A 20,146-nucleotide genomic window follows, 5' to 3' on the forward strand; every position below is an offset into this window, starting at 1 on the left:
ACTGCTTTAAAACAAAGGAAATATATATATATATATATACATACATACATATATATATATATATATATATATATGTCTGAATGAGCAGAGCATTCCTTGTATATCATTTCAGCTCCCAACAGGCTTCATTCTTTCTTTCAGAATCATCAAAGTCCAGTGGCAAGACAAAGATAAAAAAAAATTGGTGATGGTTCAGGATATGGTGCATGAACTGGACATCTTCAATGTCTGACCAAGCTTTAAGTGTTCTACCCCATTTACTTCTACAGTCTTTATGGGCTCTTGCAAAATTTTTTCTCATCTACCCCATCCACTAGGGGAAGTCTTTCCATGCCTAGAGTAGAAACCCTTCTAAATTACAGATGGGTTTAAGGAATGTTGGTTATCCTCAATCTGTTGATACAAGAGATAAGGATGCTGCACATGATAAAGCTTCATTGAGCCTGAGGAGAGAGTTTTGGTGAGAGATGGATAACAAAGGAGGAAAGAAGACCGGAAAAAGGGTTAGCAAACCTTCATGACAGAGCCACTGATCTTTCCTGAACATCCCATATTTATATGTTACATGTTATAGGAGGTATGCATACAGATGCAAAAAATAAAACAACATCTGGGAGAATTTTAAAAAGATAAAAAGCCTCATTGGTTTGGAATGAAAGTTTCCCTAGTTAGAACTGAATATATCTGATGACAAAGAATTGAAAGAATCAAATTAAGGCTTATAATACCTGCACAAGTTTTAAGATCAGTTAAGATCACACACACACACACACACACACACACACACACACACACACATCGTATCTATTCGTTCATTAACAAAGCTCTTATAATAAAACTGAAATGCACAACAAACAGTTATAATGGAAGACCACAACTGCATCCTTAATAGTGTTGTATGAAATGGCTTAGACTAGAAAAACAATCTTGGAAAAATAATGAACTGATCCACCCATGTTGACACTGCTTTCCTATCTGGATGACATTAACATTTACAAGCAGATGGCACCCGTTTGCAAACAATCATAATAACAATTCTGTGAGAAATGATCCCTAAAGACCTTCTTATTTGGATTCCAAATAGGATGAATTAGATTTTATCCTTGAAGAGTGTCACTAGAAGTTCATCTGTCAAGGGAGAATGGCAGAACCAGAGACAGGACTGGGATACTGAAGATAGAAGGATCTCTCTCCTTTCTTTAAATTCACTCTGGATCTGCCTCTTTGAGGAGTAGAGTGGACAAAGAGCTGTTCTTAGAGTCAAAAAGATTTGTGCTTAAATCCTACCTCAGATATTTACTACTGTATGGGGATGGACAAGCTGATTAGTCTTTCCAGGATGTAGTTTCTTCATCTGTAAAATGGGAATGAAAATAGCACCTACCTCATGAGGTAGGTATAAGGATCGATCAATTAAGCACTGGGCATTTATTAAGTACCTGATGCCTGCTAGACCCTGGGGAAAGATAGAAGTGCATATCTTTTGCCCTCTATATAGATTTATACTTGTTACAGTTTACTGCATATTGTTAGAAATAATACTTATGTTTATAAATATGTTATGTATGTGCATATACATATGCATTCATATATGTGATAAGGAATAGTTAAGAAGGTCAATTTTTCTGGGCTCTTGGGAATATGAGTGGGGTAATATTTACTAAGTCTAAAAGAGTTGGAAGGGAGTAATGTTCTGAAGGGATTTAAGTGTCAACCAGGAATTTAAATCTGATTATATAGGTGACAGGGAATAATTAGAATTTACTGAGTACAGTAGTAATATGGTCAGACATCTCTTAGGAAAATCACTTTGGCAGCTATTTGGTGAATAGATTGGAATGGAGGGAAATTTGGGACCAGGAGACAATAAAGAATCTATCACAACAGCCTAGGTCTGTGTGTGCGAACCTATGGTATGTGTGTTGGAGGAAGCTGCTTCCTTCCCCGACTCAACACATACCTGAGGGTATTTCTCACATGACTTGCCCCTCTGCCAGCAGCCCAATCGGAGTTCTTCCTTCCTCCCCTGTCTAGGGTAACTTGATCTCTGTCTTGGGCACTCAGTCTCTAAAAGGTTTGCCATCATTGGTCTAGGTCAGTGATGGGCAAACTTTTTAAAGAGGGGGCCAAAGGAAAGGAAATGCTCATCTGTTAGTCTGTTTCTAAGGCAACTTTTTTGAAGTTTCATTGTATTGGATCCTACTCATTGTATTCATCAGATTAGGAAGGATAGAACATTTCAGGGGGCCCACATCTGCCCATGGGTGTAGTTTGCCCATCACTGGTCTAGGTGATCAGGAAGTGAACCAAGATGATGTGTGAGCAGAGAGAAAGGCACGAATGTAAGAAATATCATGGAGGTAGAAATGTCAATATTTGTCAACTGATCGGTTATTTTGGGTGAGTGGGAATAGGAGTTGAGAATGATATTGATGTTCTAACCTGGATGATTGGAAGGATAATGATACCCTTGACAGAAAAAGAGAAATTCTAAGAGGAGTAGAGGAAAAGATAATGAGTTCTGTTTTGAACATAAAGAGTCTAAGATGTCTGCAGGATATCCAGTCTGAAATATCTAATAGGTAAATGGTGATGTGGGACTGGAGTCTAAGAAAGAAACTAGGGCTGGATATCCAGATCTATGCACCTTCTGCATAGAGATAATAATTAAACCCATGTTTATGAGGTCAATAAGTGAAAGAATATAGAAAGAAAAGAAAAGAGGAGACCCATGACAGACCAGTGGAGGACCCAAGTTAGGGAATAAGATGTGGATGATAATCCAGCAATAGTTAAATTAGGAGTACTCAAGGGGAAGCTAGGTGACTCAATGGATAGGGAGCCAAGGCTGGAGCCAGAAGGTCCTGAGTTCAAATCTGGCCTCAGACACTTCCTAGGTGTGTCACCCTGGGCCAGTCACTTAACCCCCATTGCCTAGCCTTTACCTCTCTTCTGTCTTGATCCCAAGACAGGAGGTAAGAGCTTAAAAAAAGAAAGAAAACCAAACCCAGGATTTTATATTTGATCCAGGAAATATCAGGAATCCTCTGAAGTTTATTGAATAGATAGGTAATATGGTCAGATCCACACTTTAGGAAGAGCAACTTGATAGCTTGATAGGAGATGGACTGGAGTGGAAAGAGATTTATTGCTGTCATTATTAAAAAGGATTTTTAGTCAGCAGGACTTCTCTGCGTTCAGAAAGAACTTAATAGCAGGGGCAGCTAAGTGAAACTGTAGAGAGAGAACTAGCCCTGGAGCCAAGAGGTCTTGGGTTCAAATCTGGCTTCAGACACTTCCCAGGTGTGTGACCCTTGGCAAGTCACTTAACACCCATTGCCTATCCTTAATGCTCTTCTGCCTATCTAAAAGGTAAATGGTGATATGGACTGGAGTCTAAGAAAAAACCTAGGGTTTTATATCTAGCTCTAGGAGCCTTTTGCATAGAGATAATAGTTAAATCCATGTTTATGAGTTTACCAACATAGAATATAAAAAGAAAAGAAAGAAGAAAATAGAACAAGGAAAGAATATGGAAATAATTTTTGAAAGAAAAGAAAAAGAAGAGCCAAGACAGACCCTTGGGAGACCCAATTTAGCAAGTAAGATGTGAATAATTCAGAAATGGAGAATTAGAGGGGGTGGTCAAATCAGTAGAAGATTCAAGAGAATAGTGTTAGAAAGACTCAGAGAAGATGGAAAATTCTTGTCAGCCAAGTGGTGACATGATGAGAGTGGAAAGAGTCGAGCAAATCTGAATTCAAATACTGCCTGAGACACTAGTTGTGTGATTCCAAGTAAGTTATTTAATGCCTTTTAACCTCGGGTTCCTCACATGGAGATCACAATAACACCTGCTTCCAGGGTGATTATGATGATCAAATGGGACAACATATGTAAAGCACTTTGTGAACTTTAAAATGCGAACTTTAAAGTATAAACTTGAGCTTTTCTGATATATAACATATTCAGGAGGAGAATATAGTCAAAGATGTCAAACGCTACAGAGAGGTCAAGAAGGCTGAGGTCTGTGAAAAGTTGATGTGTTTTGGAAGTTTGTGGATTTTAAAGCATTACATGTATTATCTAGTAATCTTATCTGTTATTGTTATATTACTATTAGTAATTTTTCAATTTTAGATCCTAGTCAGAGAAACCTAAATTTATAGAATAGAATTCTGTGATTGAGATATAAAGTGGTGCTTCATGGGGCTTCTCTCCCCGCCCCACCCCCCCACCTTTTTTTTTTTTTCACAAGAAGGAAAGAGGCTTTTTGAATGAATGACCATGTGGTTAAAAGTATTTTCCCATCTTGCTTATAGAGTACCACTCTTTTCTTTTTGTTGGTAAAAGTGTGTTACCTCTCTTCACTGGATCAAACCCCCACATGATAGGAGACCAAGACTTTTGGAAACAAAAAATTTTCTGAGTGGCAAAAATTAATTGTAGCTAAATTTTGATCTAGTGATCAAAGGTTGGGAAACATTGTGACAAGTCTTCTTTCCTGCAAGGGGGTCTCCTATACCATCTCCAATGCAACATCCTTGCAAAGTTAGTTATCTAATCTCTGTTTAGACACTCCCCATGATGGAAACTCACTTCTTACCAAGGCAGCCTGACTCACTTAGACCACTCAAATTGTAAGCATATTAAACAGGAATGTGCCATCCTATGATTTCCACTAATTGCTCATTTCTCACTGCTGGGCCTATACAGAATCAGATATAATTCCTTTACTCCTTGAAGCAGTCTTTCAAATTACTTACAGTATCTCAGACTCTCCAGGTTGAAAGAGTCCTCTGAGGCCATCTAGTATGTCTGCCAGACCAAAAGTTTCCTAACCATTGTTTGAAAACCTTAAGTAAAGGAGAACCTACTATCGCATGAATTTCCACTTTAGAGTAGTTCTAATCATTATTAGGTAGTTTTCCCTTACATCAACATAATATATCAATACATAAATTTCCTTCCTTACAACTTTGATGCATTGCATCTTGTTCTGCATTCTGAGGTGAAGCAAAATAAGTCTATTCCATTTTTGAATAAATTTTTGTTGTTCAGTTATTTTCAGTTGTGTCTACCTCTTTGTGACCCCATTTGGGGTCTTCTTGGCAAGGATACTAGAGTTGTTTGCCATTTCCTTCTCTTGATCATTATTTAAAATTTTTTTAAATTATTTTTTTCATTTAGAACATTTTCCCATAGTTATATGATTCATATTCTTTCCTTCTCCCCCAAACCTGCCCCCTCCTCCCTGTAGCCGATACACAATTCCATTAGGTTTTACATGTATCATTGATCAAGACCTATTTCCATATTGTTGATAGTTGCACTAGGATGTTTGGCATCTACATCCCCAGTAGTATCCCCATCGAACCATGTGATTGATCATATGTTTTTCTTTTGTGTTTCTACTCCCATAGTTCTTCCTCTGCATGTGGATAGCTTTCTTTCTCATAAGTCCCCTCAGCATTGTACTGGATCATTGCATCGCTGCTAGTAGAGAAGTCCATTATGTTCAATTGTACCACAGTGTATCAGTCTCTGTATACAATGTTCTCCTGGTTCTGCTCCTTTCATTCTGCATCAATTCCTGGAGGTCATTCCAGTTCACATGGAATTCCTCCAGTTCATTATTCCTTTGAGCACAATAGTATTCTATCTTCAACAGTTACAATTTGTTCAGCCATTCCCCAATTGAAGGACATTCCCTCATTTTCCAATTTTTTGCCACCACAAAGAACACAGCTATAAATATTTTTGTATAAGTCTTTTTTCCCTATGATCTGTTTGGGGTATAAACCCAGCAATGGTATGGCTGGATCAAAGGGCAGATAGTCTTTTATAGCCCTTTGAGCATAGTTCCAAATCACCATCCAGAATGCTTGGATCAATTCACAACTCCACCAGCAATGTATTAATGTCCCAATTTTGCCACATACCCTCCAACATTCATTACTTTTCCCTGCTGTCATTTTAGCCAATCTGCTAGGTGTGAGGTGGTACCTCAGAGTTGTTTTGATTTGCATTTCTCTAATTATAAGAGATTTAGAACACTTTTTCATGTGTTTGTTGATAGTTTTGATTTCTTTATCTGAAAATTGCCTATTCATGTCTCTTGCCCATTTATTAATTGGGGAACGGCTTGATTAATTTGTACAACTTATTTAGCTCTTTATATATTTGAGTAATTAGACTTTTGTCAGAGTTTTTTGTTATAAAGATTTCCCCCCAATTTGTTGCTTCCCTTCTAATTTTGTTTGCATTGGTTTTGTTTATACAAAACCTTTTAAATTTAATGTAATCAAAATTATTTATTTTACTTTTTGTAATTTTTTTCTAAGTCTTGCTTGGTTTTTAAATCTTTTCTTTCCCAGAGATCTGACAAGTACACTATTCTGTGCCTACCCAATTTACTTATAGTTTTCTTCTTTATATTCAAGTCATTCACCCATTCTGAATTCATCTTGGCATAGGGTGTGAGATGTTGATCTAGACCCAATCTCTCCCATACTGTTTTCCAATTTTTCCAGCAGTTTTTGTCAAATACTGGGTTTTTGTCCCAAAAGCTGGGCTCTTCAGATTTATCATATACTGTCTTGCTGAGATCACTTACCCCAAGTCTATTCCACTGATTCTTCCTTCTGTCTCTTAGCCAGTACCATATTGTTTTGATGACTACTGCTTTATAGTACAGTTTAAGATCTGGTACTGCTAGGCCACCTTCCTTCACATTTTTTTCCATTATTTCCCTTGATATTCATGATCTTTTGTTCTTCCAAATGAACTTTGTCATATTTTTTTCTAATTCACTAAAAAAGTTTCTTGGTAGTTTGATAGGTATGGCACTAAATAAGTGAATTAATTTGAGTAGGATGATCATTTTTATTACGTTAGCTCATCCTACTCATAAGCAATTGATGTTTTTCCAATTGTTTAGATCTAGTTTTAATTGTGTGGAAAGTGTTTTGTAGTTGTGTTCGTATAATTCCTGTGTTTGTCTTGGCAGATAGATTCCCAAGTATTTTATATTGTCTAGGGCAGTGATTCCCAAAGTGGGTGCTACCACCCCTGGTGGGTGCTGCAGCAATCCAGAAGAGCGGTGATGGCCACAGGTACATTTATCTTTCCTATCAATTGCTATTAAAATTTAAAAAAATTAATTTCCAGGGGGCTAAATAATATTTTTTCTGGAAAGGGGGCAGTAGGCCAAAAAAGTTTGGGAACCACTGTTCTAGGGTGATTTTAAATGGAATTTCTCTTTCTAACTCTTGTTGTTGTGATGTGTTAGAAACATATAGAAATGCTAATGATTTATGTGGGTTTATTTTGTATCCTGCAACTTTGCTAAAGTTGATTATTTCTACCAGCTTCTTAGTTGATTCTCTAGGATTTTTTAAGTATACCATCATATCATCTGCAAAAAGTGATAGCTTAGTCTCCTCATTGCCTACTTTAATACCTTCAATTTCTTTTTCTTCTCTAATTGCTATTGCTAGTGTTTCTAGTACAATGTTAAATAATAGAGAAGATAATGGACATCCTTGTTTCACGCCTGATCTTACTGGGAAGGCTTCTAATTTATCCCCATTGCATATGATGCTTATTGATGGTTTTAGATATATACTATTTATTATTTTTAAGAAAGGTCCTTCTATTCCAATACTTTCTAGTGTTTTCAATACGAATGGGTGCTGTATTTTATCAAAAGCTTTTTCAGCATCTATTGAGATGATCATGTGATTTTTGTTGGTTTGCTTGTTGATATGGTCAATTATGTGAATGGTTTTCCTAATGTTGAAGTTTCTTTGCATTCCTGTTATAAATCCCACCTGATCATGATGGATAAGCCTCTTGATCACTTGCTGGAGTCTTTTTGCTAATATTCTATTCAAGATTTTTGCATCTATGTTCATTAAGGAGATTGGTCTGTAGTTTTCTTTCTCTGTTTTTGATCTACCTGTCTTTTGGATCAGTACCCATTTTTGTGTCATAAAAGGGTTTGATAGAACTCTTTCTTTGCTTATTATGTCAAATAATTTATATAGTATTGGGATTAGTTGTTCTTTGAATGTTTGATAGAATTCACTTGTGATCACTCCTAGCATTTTGTGATGCCACAGTGGGAGGTGGCCTGTCTGCTTGCAGTTGCAGTGGTAGAACTGTTCACGAGTTCTGGCAGGAGCACTGTGAGGCCAATCATGGACTGGGGCTTGAGTGGGGGACCTGGGATTATATAGGACCCTGGACTATAAAAACTGGAATAACAAAATAGGCCCCAGAAGAAAATAAATACCTAAAAATCCTGAAACCTGAGATGACAACTTGGGAGTCCAGAAAAAAAATACCAAACAAAGCATCCCCTATCCCAATAATTAAATCTATTGTCATGTTTGCTAAAACTTTTTAAATTAAAAAAAAAAGAGAGAGAGAAACCAAAGGATAAAGAACATGACCATTAATAGCTACTATGGAGACAGAGAACACCTCAGTTCAAACTCGGAGGATCATGAAGTAAAAACATCTACTTCAAAAGAGCAAACAACAAAGGGCTAGATACCCCAAAAAGAACTTTTGGAAGAGCTTTAAAAAGACCTCAAAAACCAAAAAAAAGAGGTTGAGGAAAAACTAGAAAAAAAAGAGCAATGCAAGAAAATTATGAAAGATCATCCAAATGGAAAAAAAGGAGATCCATAAACTCACAGAAGAAAAAAATTAAGATCTAAAATTTAATAAGGGGAAGCTCATGTTTTCCTAGGACAATAAGAAATACTAAAGCAAAATCAAAAGTGAAATAATAGAAGGGAACATGAAAATATGACAAAAACAACAGATCAGGAAAATAGATCAAGGAGAGACAATATAAGAATAGTTGGACTCTCAGAAGGTTATGATAAAAAAAAAGAGTTTAGACATCATACTTCAAGAAATCATCAAGGAAAACTACCCAGAAATGTTAGAATCAGCAGGTAAAATAGAAATTGAAAGATTCACTGATCACCACCTCAAAGAGACCCACAGTATGAAAATGCACAGGAACATCATTGCTTAGTGCCATAACTCCCAGGTCAAGGAAAAAATGCTACAAGTAACAAGAAAAAACCCAATTTAAATACTGTGGTGCTACAGTCAGAATAACACAAGGGTTAGCAGCTGCAACATTAAAAGAATGCAGGACATGGAACACAGCATTTCCTTAAGCAAAAGAACTGGGCTTACAACTAAGAATAACATATCTAGCAAAACTGAGCATTATTATAAAAGGTAAAAATGGATATTTAGTGAACTAAAGGAGTTTCAGCTGTTCCTGGGGAAAAACACCAAACTCAGTAGAAAATTTGATTAATAAGAAACATAAAGGTAACATGAAAGACTAAGCATAAGTGACCCAAAAGGTCCAAATAACTTAAAGAGGGATCAGTGCTCCCTTTACCACAGGTACAGAATCCAATTTTAGCAGGTTTTTAAATTAAAAGAAAAAACCTGGAAAGTGAGCAAACAACAAAAAAGAAACTCATTATAGAATGTTATTTGGTGATAGGGAAGACCAAAACACAAACTCAGAAGAGACAACAAAGTCAACCAGAGCCTCCAAGAAAAATATTATTCTCAAGCCCCAAAAGATTTAATGGAGGATCTCAAAAAGGATTTTAAAAATCAAATAAGAGAGGTAGAAAAAAAATGGGAAAAGAAATGAGAGTGATACAAGATAGTCATGAAAAAAAAAAGTAAAAAGCTTGGTAAAGGAGGCACAAAAAATATTGAAGAAATTAATTATCTTAACAGAATAGGCCAACTGGTACAATTGAAAGGTACAAAAATCCAATGAAGAGGTAAACCTTTTTAAAAAACAGAAGTAGTCAAATGGAAATAGATATACAAAATGTATCAAAGAGAACTTCTTAAAAGGTAGAATTGGCCCTATGGACAAAGAGATACAAAAATTCGCTGAGGAAAATAAGTTTTTACAAAATAGAGTCAACCAAATGGATAAGGAGGTACAAGAGCTTACTCAACAAAAGCATGTCTTAAAAACTAGAATTGAGCAATTGGAAGCTAATGACTCCATGAAACCTCAAGAAACAATTTAACAAAGTGGATAGAGAGCAAAAATTGAAGAAAATGTCTTCTGGCTCTAACCAACACTCTACTTTTCATTTGGCTTTCATCTTTGATTCCCCAGAACCTAACAAAATGCTGAGAACATAGTTGGTGCTTAATAAACAATAATAATAGCTCACATTTATATAGTTAGTTTTAAGGCTTGCAAAGCATTTTTCATATCCTATCTCATTTGATTCTCACAACAATTAGGTAGATGCTATGATTATCCCTATTTTATAGAAGAAGAAACTGAGGTGGGGAGAAGTTGAGTGACTTGCCGAGGATCATGTGGCTCCCTTTAGACCCCGATAGAAATCCCACCTCCTACACAAAGGCTTCTCCCACCCCTCTTAATTCTAGTCCTCTCTCTCTTTAGTTTTTATTGTTACTGTTTAGTCATGTATATACTCTTCATAACCCCATTTGGAGTTTTCTTAGCAAAGATACTAGAGTGGTTTGACATTTCCTTCTTCAGCTCATTTTACAGATGAGGAACTGAAGCAAAGAACATTAATGGACTTGTCCAGGATCAACTGAATTTAGGAAGTTGAGTCTTCCTGACAGAAGGCTCAGCATTCTATCCACGCACCATCTATTTCTCCTGCATATAGCTTGCTTTGTATATGTTTAGTTTTCTTGTTGTCTCCCCCATTAGATTATGAACTCCTTGAGGGCAGGGACTGTCTTCCCTCTTTCTGTATTCCTTAGCGCTTAGCAAAGAGCTTGGTATATAATAGATGCTTAATAAATGTTTATGTATTGATTTTTTAAGGAACATGGTTAAGAACACACAACTAGTGTTTGCGCTATTCTTATCCCCATTTTGCAGATATGCAAACTGAGGCTGAAGGAAACTGAGGCTGAAATGTGACTCGATCTATCTAAGATCAAATAGCTATTAAGTATCTGTGCTATTTACCACCCCCTTTTTCCAGATGAGGAAACTGAGGCTGATGTTACAGGATTACACAGCTATTAAGTGTTGGGAAACTACATTTGAACTTGAGTTGTTCTTGACTTCGAATCCAACCCTCTATCCCCTGCCACCTACTTGGGTGGATCGATTGACTGATGCCACCGGCATTTTAGCGAACTTTGGGTAACCCAAGAGGTCACGGATATCCCAGGACAGTCACCAAAGGCCCCGCCTCCCTGGAGGTCGGTGGGGATTCAACCTCCCTCATTCTCCTGAGGGTCCAGCGTCCCCTGCAGGTAAGGAGGAAGGAGGGGTCAAAAGAATGAGGAAGATGGGGAGGAGGTGGGGGAAAGGACGCGGTCCTCAACAGTCTGTCCGCCCCACCCCTTTCTCCCCTCCGCCCCATCTCCTTCGCTGCAGGCGGAAGTGACGTGTAGTCAGAGTCCTTTTCCGGCAGATCGAAACTAGGAAGAAACTTGGAGCCGTCGCGACGTACGCACCTCTCCGCCCCCCTCGCCCTTCTCTTCCCCTACGGGGTGGCGGAGGGTTCGGTTCTCTTGGCCCTGGGGGCCCGAGGCATGGCTTGGCCCTGGCCTGCGGCGCTGTAAGCCGCCTCGGGCAGCCCCGGCAAGGCCGTGAGAAAGAGGGAGGCGCAGCTGCCTCTCGCCTGTCCGCCCGTCAGCGCTCGGCACCATGAACATCGACGTAGAGTTCCACATCCGCCACAACTATCCTTGGAGCAAGCTGCCAGCCAACGTCCGACAGGTACCGCGGCCGGAACCAGCCGGGCCCCGGGGTGGGAAGGTGGGGGCAGAGGCTGTAGGGCGCGGAAGGAGGAAGGGAGCACCTTAAGTAGACAGAGCCTATCGTCGAGGTCCGAACTCTGCGCGACTCTCGGGGCTCCTCTGTCCATTCAGTCCACTCCCTGCCTGTCAGGGGAGTGACTTTCCTCTCCCTCCCCTAAGCTACTTTTCCCTGAGAAGAAAACATCGGGTAGGCTCGCTCCCAGAATTAGGTTTTCGGATAGCTTAGTCTGTTCTCTCCAGTGACTGGCTCCAGTAGTATGCATTTGAGTGCTTATTTAAATAGCAGTATAGCGCTAGCAAAATAAATGCACTAAGCATTTTATTAAGCGCTTACTGTGCCAGGCTCTTTCTAAGCCCCAGGAGTGTGAGAAAACAGTACCTTTTTAATAAGGGGGGAAAAACATGCGAACAGCTTAAGTACAGACAAGATACATAAAACTGGAAGGAATCTCAGAGGGAGAGCACTAGAATTAAAGGGGAAGGAGCTGTGCAGGAAAGGTCAGCAGGTGTTGTCAGGTGAGGCACCATGTTGAGAAGAAATGCTTCTGACTACGAAAATCATCCAGGCTAGGGAATAATTACATGAATTGCTCAGAACTGCGTGACTTACCTTCATGACATTTTCTCTAATCACAGGGAGATCAGAGAGTTGGTTTTCCTTCTGAAAAGATTGTGGTTGCCTTGTACCTGAAAAAGTGATAGGTTTTCCTTTGAGATCTAGATCTCTGAAGGGACTTCAGAGTCATCTAATTATACTCTTAACTTCCCTTGGACTCAAGTTCTCTAAAAATTAAGTGCCTTGCCTAAAGTTTCACAGTGTCAAAAGGCAGCTAGATCCCAGGTCTTTTGACTCCAGAGCTGGTGCTTTTTCCTCCATACCAACTTCTGGGAGAACCACCGATTATTTTCTAACTATTTCTCTTCTCTGTAATAGAGGGAAGACAAATGTTGAATGGACATTATTCTGAACATGAATAATGGTGGCAGAAGTGTTTAGTTGAAGCTTAAGAATGACATGTATTGGGGGCAGCTGGGTAGCTTAGTGGATTGAGAGGCAGGCCTAGAGACCTGAGGTCCTAGGTTCAAACCCAGCCTCAGCCACTTCCCAGCTGTGTGACCCTGGGCAAGTCACTTGACCCCCATTTCCTACCCTTACCACTCTTCTGCCTAGGAGCCAATACACAGTATTGACTCCAGGATGGAAGGTAAGGGTTAAAAAAAAAAAATGACACGTATTCAAAAACCTGTAAAAAGTATTCAAAAACCCGTAAAAAGGGCTTACTAGGGGAAAAAAGGTAAAATTGAGTACACATTTATTAAGGAACCCCTCAAAGCAATTAGTAAGATTAAGCTGGATCTAAATTTAGCTACTTATGGAAAGTGGTGCAAAATGCTCTCTTCAAAGATATCCTAGGTGAAATTGTAAAACTTCATGGGAACATTTTAGGTTTTACCAATGTAACAGAACTGTCAGTAACTTAAAGAGGGGCACTGCTTACATGATAGGGACTAATGATGATTTTTCTCACATTGTTGTGGTACTTTGGAGAATTTAATTATGTAAAGAAGGTACTTTGCTTCTCAGATTATAGAGAAACTATTAAAATTATTAAAAAACATTACTGGGGGAAAAGGTGAAATTGAGTATGTGATTTGCACCATTTTTTTAAGACTTTGAAATATTTGATTGAAATAGAGGAAGAGATCATTAAAGGACTCCTATTTATTTTATTTAAAATTTTATCCCAAAATAAATAAATTAGGGGAAATTCAGGATAAAATGCTTTATTCAGAGGTGGATTAATTTTAGTCTGTTTTTAAACTTTAAAATATGCGGGCTACATCAATGAAACAAAATTCAGCAGTTATATTTTTGTCCTTAATTTCTAAGTAGGGGCTGTATAGTAGGATGGAAAGTGTAGCTAGGTTTAGATCTGAAAGTAGTCTCAAAGACTACTTACCTATTTGACCTTAGGCAAATCACTTAACCTCCTTGGACCTCAGTTTCCTTGTCAGTAAATGAGATGTATGTAGTAGATGTCCTTTGATATTCTTTTTGGTACTAAATTATGATTCTAAGTATAGTTTTAAAAATCCGAACCTAACCACCATAATCTAATACATCCTGAATCATTTGTAACTGTTACCTCATTTCCTCTTAAGTCTTTTGGCCTCCCTAGCTTATCTTAGTTCTACCAACCAGTATGTACTTCTCTACTAAAGTCACATTACTTTCTCCACTCTGTCTCTGGAACTCCCTTACTCAAACCCCAGTATTATTATAGCTTTTTATCTAGAGCTGTTATGGAATTTTTTCCAGACAAAGCAGTTATATTTAATGGCAGGCTTGCAAGAAATTTGATTAAGTAATTTTTAAATTATGAAGTTCAGAAAAAGATTTTATATGAGACTGTTAGTCTATTACATATGTCTTTAAAAAAATATATGTATACATATTTTTAAAAACATGATGTGGTAGTATATAGCATTGTCCTGCTTGTCTATGTCCTTTCTGAACTTCTTTCTGCTTTCTATTTTAAAATTTATTTATTAACACTCATTCCTTTTTTTTCTTTGCATTACTATTACTATACCTCTCCACACACATTTTATTAATTGTTAAGGTAATCCTCAACTTTCTATATTTATTAGGTGATCAGTGTCCTTCAATCATGGCCATCACAATAATGTTTTCTTAAGCATAGTCCTATCTTATATATCATTTTAAGTCCTCAGGAATTGTCATTTCTTACAGTGCAGTAGCATCCCATTACATTTATGTACCATTATTTAACTATCATCCATTTTATGAGCCAGCTACTCTCTGGTTCTTTGCTACTGTACAAAATGCTCCTGCAAATATTTTGGTGTATATGGAACTCTTCTTTTTTATAAATCACTGACTTTGGTGTATAAAACTATCAGTGGGATTACTGGCTTGAATGGCATGGATATTTTTGCTACCTTCTAAGCATATTTCTAAATTGTTTTCACATCTCCAACAAAAAAAACAATATCTCTTTCCACAGTACTTGCTGATTAATCTCTCTTTTGACATTTCTTTTTCCTTTTGACATTTTTGCTAAATTTCGTAAGTATGCAGTGAAATAATTTGTATTTTCTGCTTCAGAGTTTCCAAGAATGGATATTAAGGAAAGGTTGGTAGAGAGCATTGATAGTTTTTTCTTTATCTCTATATGCACATATACACACATAGGAGTAAATTGGGGAATTTTTTCCCCTTAAGACTGTAAATTTTGTGAGAGCAAGATTTAATTCTTAGAACATATTAAGATTTTAGTGGCAATATTTGTGTATGTTTATCTTTCTCAGAAAAACAACACTCCTCTATCTTGTCACTAGAGCTAGAAGCAGTCCTTTTTAAAGTCTTAGCAAAGAATCATAGTTTGATTTTCTTAAATTTCTACAATATCTATCCCTATTCTTTGTTCCCATATGATGAATATGATGGTTCTTCCTTAGAACAGGTTTTGCTGCTGAATAATCTTTTAAAAACAACATAACTAGTGGAAAGAGGTGGAATTTGCTATATGTAGTATAAGCATACTACATAGTATAAGCATGGCAGGACTTTGCATAGTGGTTTATTTGTAAAAGTAATGTTTACTGTATTAGGTATGGGGATAAAGAGTTTGGTTTCTAAAATGCCACTTAGACAAAATTAGAACATTAATACATTAGTGGTGGAGTGATCCAACTATTCAACTGATCCAACTGTTCTGAAGGACAATTTGGAACTATGCCAAAAGGACAGTAATTAATGCTACTATTATGTCCCTGTCCCAAAGAGATTAAACAAAATGGGTGGAGGAAGGACCTACTTGTACAAAAATATTTATAGTAGCCTTTTTTGTGATGGTGAAGAATTGGAAATTAAGGGGATGTCTATCATTTGGGGAATGGCTGAACAACTTGTGGAGTATGATGGTAATGGAATACAGTTGAGCTGTAAGAAATGCTGAACAGGATGATTTCAAAAAGAGCTGGAAAGATGTATTTGAATTGATGCAGAGTGAGATAAACAGAACCAGGAGAATTTTTACATAGCAACAGCAATATTGTAGAATGATCAGTAGGGGGCAGCTGGGTAGCTCAGTGGAGTGAGAGTCAGGCCTAGAGACAGGAGGTCCTAGGTTCAAACCCAGCCTCAGCCACTTCCCAGCTGTGTGACCCTGGGCAAGTCACTTGACCCCCATTGCCCACCCTTACCACTCTTCCACCTATGAGACAATGCACCAAAGTTAAGGGTTAAAAAAAAAAAAAAAGAAAAGAATGATCAGTTGTGTAAGACAGCTATTCTGAGCAATACAATGATCCAGGAGAGTTCTGAAGGAAAGAATGGTGTAACAAAGATCTAGAGAGAAGAAAGTGTCAAGAGAAAGAAGTTGATAGTGTCCTTTGCCTCAGAGAGGTCAAGCAGGATTAGATTTGGCTGTTAAGAGATCATTGGTAACTTTGGAGATAATAATTTCAGTTGAATGATGACGTTGGAAAAGAATTTGGAAGAGAGTGAGAGGAAAAGAAGTGGAGGAACTGATTGTAGATGGCCTTCTGAAGGCTTCTTAGTGTGTAATTAGAATTTTCCACTTCAGGACTCTCTCTCCCAGCATCCTATTTGCATATTTATCCAAAGTACTAAGGTAGAGAAGATAAAAGTTTTGTGTAGCTCCGCCCTTACTTTTTTCCAGAACTTGGTTTTGTGGAGGTTGGGTGAGTGCCAGGGAGGAGAATTTTACTCACATGGTTTTATTCAGGCTTTTACTTTTGTTCTTTTATTTCTTCTACTTCAAAAAGAGCAGGAGAAATACAGCACTATTCCTATATATATATATCTTTGTTTCTCTTCAACAAAGTCTTATGAATCAGATTTTACATTTTTCTGGACAGATACAAAAGTAGATACCCTAGGTTAGAAGATACATCAACAACATAAGCAAGATATCAGACAAGGCTTGTAGAGTGTGGCCAGAACATCCTATTGGTCAGGTCTTGAGAAACAAGGAATACTAGATTTCTCTGGAAGTAATTTAATTGTGGACATTTCACCTATTTTAATTAAATCTTACTTCCAAACTATACTACCGGCCAGTGCATATTTAAATTATACTATTTAGGGTTATAATTAATTCTGCATGATAGAAAAATTAACCTGTAAGGGTTGACTGGAGGAGGCTGTCAGGGCGTCAGGAAACATTTATTAAGTACCTAATATGTGACAAACAGTAAGGCAACTAGGTGGCACAGTGAATAGAGCTCTAGGTCTGGAGTCAGGAAGACCTGACTTTGAATCTGGCCTCAGATACTTCCTAGCTCTGTGACCCTGGGCAAGCCACCTAATAGTGTTTGCCTCAGTTTCCTCATCTGTAAAATGGAGAAAGAAATGGGAAAGCTTTCTGGTGTCTTTACCTAGAAAACCCCAAATGGGGGTCAAAGAGTCAGATAGGTCTGCAAAGACTGAACTACAAAGAAATGTGTCAAGCATTGTGCTAAGCTAAGGGATACAAAGATAGGCAAAAGATGAGGAGATAACATGTAAACAAGTATATACAGACGAAATTAGATAGGCTAAATTAGTAATAATCAGCAGAAGAAAGGCACTAGAATTAAGGGGGATCAAGAAAGGCTTCCTGTAAGTGGTGGGATTTTTGCTGGGATTTGGGAGAAGTCAGTAGGCAGAGACTAGGAGGAAGAACATTCCAGATATGGAGAGTAAGCAGTGAAAAGGATTGAGAATAATCCAGACTTGGCAACTGATTGAATGTGAAGTTAAATAAGAGGAAATCAATTGATACCAGGGTTTTCAAGTCTGATAGAATCATAAAGTTTAGAGGTGGAAACTTAGAGCTGATATATATCTTTCTTATTCCTTTCATTTTACAAATTAGGAAACAGAAGCACAGATGGGGTTACGTTCCCAAGATGAAATTAATGTTCAATATAATTTTTAAGGAAAATTAATCTGGCAACCATATAGGATGGAAATTGAAAGCAGAGAGAATTGAAACTAAGCAGGAGGCTGTTAAAGTAATCTAGTTATGAAGTGTCAAGGTTGAGGGCCTGAAATTGGATAATGGATATTAAAAGCAAGATCAAAGGTTAGTAGCAAGATTAGGCAGAGAAACTGCCTGGGTAATAGATTGGTTATTGTGTACAAGGGAGTGAAGGAGAGAGAAAACAATGTCAAAAACAATAGTTCCACATTTTTCAGTCTAGGTACTCAGAGAATAATGCCATTGACAGAAATAGGAAAATTGGTGAGGAGAGACCTTTTGGGTGAGGGTGGTAATACTGAGAGTTCAGTTTATAATTAAAAACAGAAATAAAGGAGTGGGACAATCATTTTGTTTGGCAACATTCATCACTCAATGAAATTGTCATGGATACAGTTTCTGAGAAATTTAATGGTTTGTTAGGGAGTAGTTGAAAAGAGTCAATGGAAATTTTGTTATTTTCACTTTATGACAGCAGTCATAAGTGAGGCCTAGGTTCGTGTCAAAAGAGATAAAAAGGCAGGTTATTAGTCTCCCACAGTACTTCAAAAAATTAGTTTGATCAGTTTCCTAAATTTCCTTCACTGTAGGATATTGTGAACATAAGTGTGAATTTCAAAAACAGGTTTTTATATGTTTCTTCTTCCTATCTTCCACCCAATCATAATTCTACCTTAACATGTGAAAGAGAAGGCAATAGAAATTTATATTGTTCTTCTTTGGTCCTCATTTTAGAGTTGTGTCTCTAAACCCAGTGAGTTCCAAAAAAATTCTAGTTCATCAAAATGCTTAGAATGGAATCTAGCCATAGTGACTCCAAAGAAATTTATTGTCATTTCTGTAACCCATTCATCAACAGTTCACTTGAATAGACTACCACTCCAGTGTATGTGCCTCTCAAGCCAAATCTCTTTTTCCAAGAAATTAGAAATATGGTGGCTATAGAATAGAATTGAAATTGTGTCCTTTAGGAAAAAAAAAAGTTGCTTCTGTTAGATGAAAGAACAACTGAGATGTACTTTATTGTATAGAATTAGACAATTGGGTAGGAGAGATTTGGGAAGTGAGATTTGGAATAGGCAATGTAGTTGAGAAAAGTTTGGTCAAGGGGACATGAAAAAATATGAAAAAATTAACAGCATTCATTGAATCTATTTTGTGAAGAAAAATGAGGTTCAGAAGAGTGTCTGGGCATATATCAGTTCAGCATCAAATATAGTTCTAAAGATACTTAGAGACAATTTTCAAGGTATTTCAGAGAAGGGAAGATTCCAAAAGACTAGAAAAGAATGTGCTTTTATTAAACTAAAACAAACCTCATGCTGTTGTACCTGGAGAGTACTCTTGATGAAAACATGAGAAAAGACAGGTTTTTGTAAAAAACAAAACACATAACATCTTTATCATACAGTTTGACACAGAAACATCAAGGAATTGAAGATTTTATGTTTTATATGTATAAATATATTTTAAAGGAAACTTTTGATGAAGCAGAAAAAAAATTCATTGTTGAAGGATCTGCAACAAGAATTCTTTTTTTTTTTTTTTTTTTTTAAACCCTTACCTTCCATCCTGGAGTCAATACTGTATTTTGGCTCCAAGGCAGAAGAGTGGTAGGCAATGGGGGTCAAGTGACTTGCCCAGGGTCACACAGCTGGGAAGTGTCTGAGGTCATAATTGAACCTAGGACCTCCCGTCTCTAGGCCTGGCTCTCAATCCACTGAGCTACCCAGCTACCCCCAACAAGAATTCTTACATGTATATTAAGTTATCAGGAGTGGAGCCTGGAGAGTTATCTAAATATGACTAATCTGGATGCTTTTCTTAAAATGGAAGTTCTGGGAGGAACCAGCCAATCAAAGAAGGCCCCAAAGGGTGCAATGTACTTTCAGTGAGAGAAGTCTAGGGGAGAGTGAACTTCCTGGTTGAGGAAGCTTCTGTGACATGGTAGTGAAAGTCTAGAGAATTATGACTGGAGCGTGGAGATGCAATAACTGTTTTTAGGCAAATATTCAAAAACAGATGTTTTTTATTTTTTTTTTGAACTGGTTTTTGATGAAAGTGAATCTTGTTATGAATATGTAATACTTGAGATATCAGTGAGTTGACATCTTTTGGAGATGTTTCTTGGAGGATTGGAAATGCAGGTTTAGAGGTCAGAGAAATTAGGGCTGGAGATATCTATTTGAGAATTAACTTCATAGAGAATGACAGTTGAAACCAAGGGAAGAAAGTCTAAAACTAGAACCTTGGAAAAAGACATTGTGTGTGTGTGTGTGTGTGTGTGTGTGTGTGTGTGTGTGTGTGAG

The 20,146-nt window shown here is 37.4% G+C and overlaps 2 protein-coding genes across 2 annotated transcripts in view; one reads left to right on the top strand and one right to left on the bottom strand.

The window, feature by feature from the left end:
* The window catches only part of ANXA13 (annexin A13), a 139,310-nt gene extending 127,595 nt beyond the window's left edge, over positions 1 to 11,715 (bottom strand). Inside the window, exon 1 of the mRNA XM_044684235.1 lies at positions 11,521 to 11,715. Coding sequence (XP_044540170.1) covers positions 11,521 to 11,715 — 195 coding nt within the window. The remainder of the gene's footprint in view (positions 1 to 11,520) is intronic.
* FAM91A1 (family with sequence similarity 91 member A1) overlaps positions 11,714 to 20,146 on the top strand; it is a 62,533-nt gene continuing 54,100 nt past the window's right edge. The window contains exon 1 of the mRNA XM_044658280.1: positions 11,714 to 11,785. Within this exon, the coding sequence (XP_044514215.1) occupies positions 11,714 to 11,785 (72 nt within the window). The remainder of the gene's footprint in view (positions 11,786 to 20,146) is intronic.

This window comes from Gracilinanus agilis, chromosome 1 (assembly GCF_016433145.1).
Source record: "Gracilinanus agilis isolate LMUSP501 chromosome 1, AgileGrace, whole genome shotgun sequence".
Taxonomy (NCBI): domain Eukaryota; kingdom Metazoa; phylum Chordata; class Mammalia; order Didelphimorphia; family Didelphidae; genus Gracilinanus; species Gracilinanus agilis.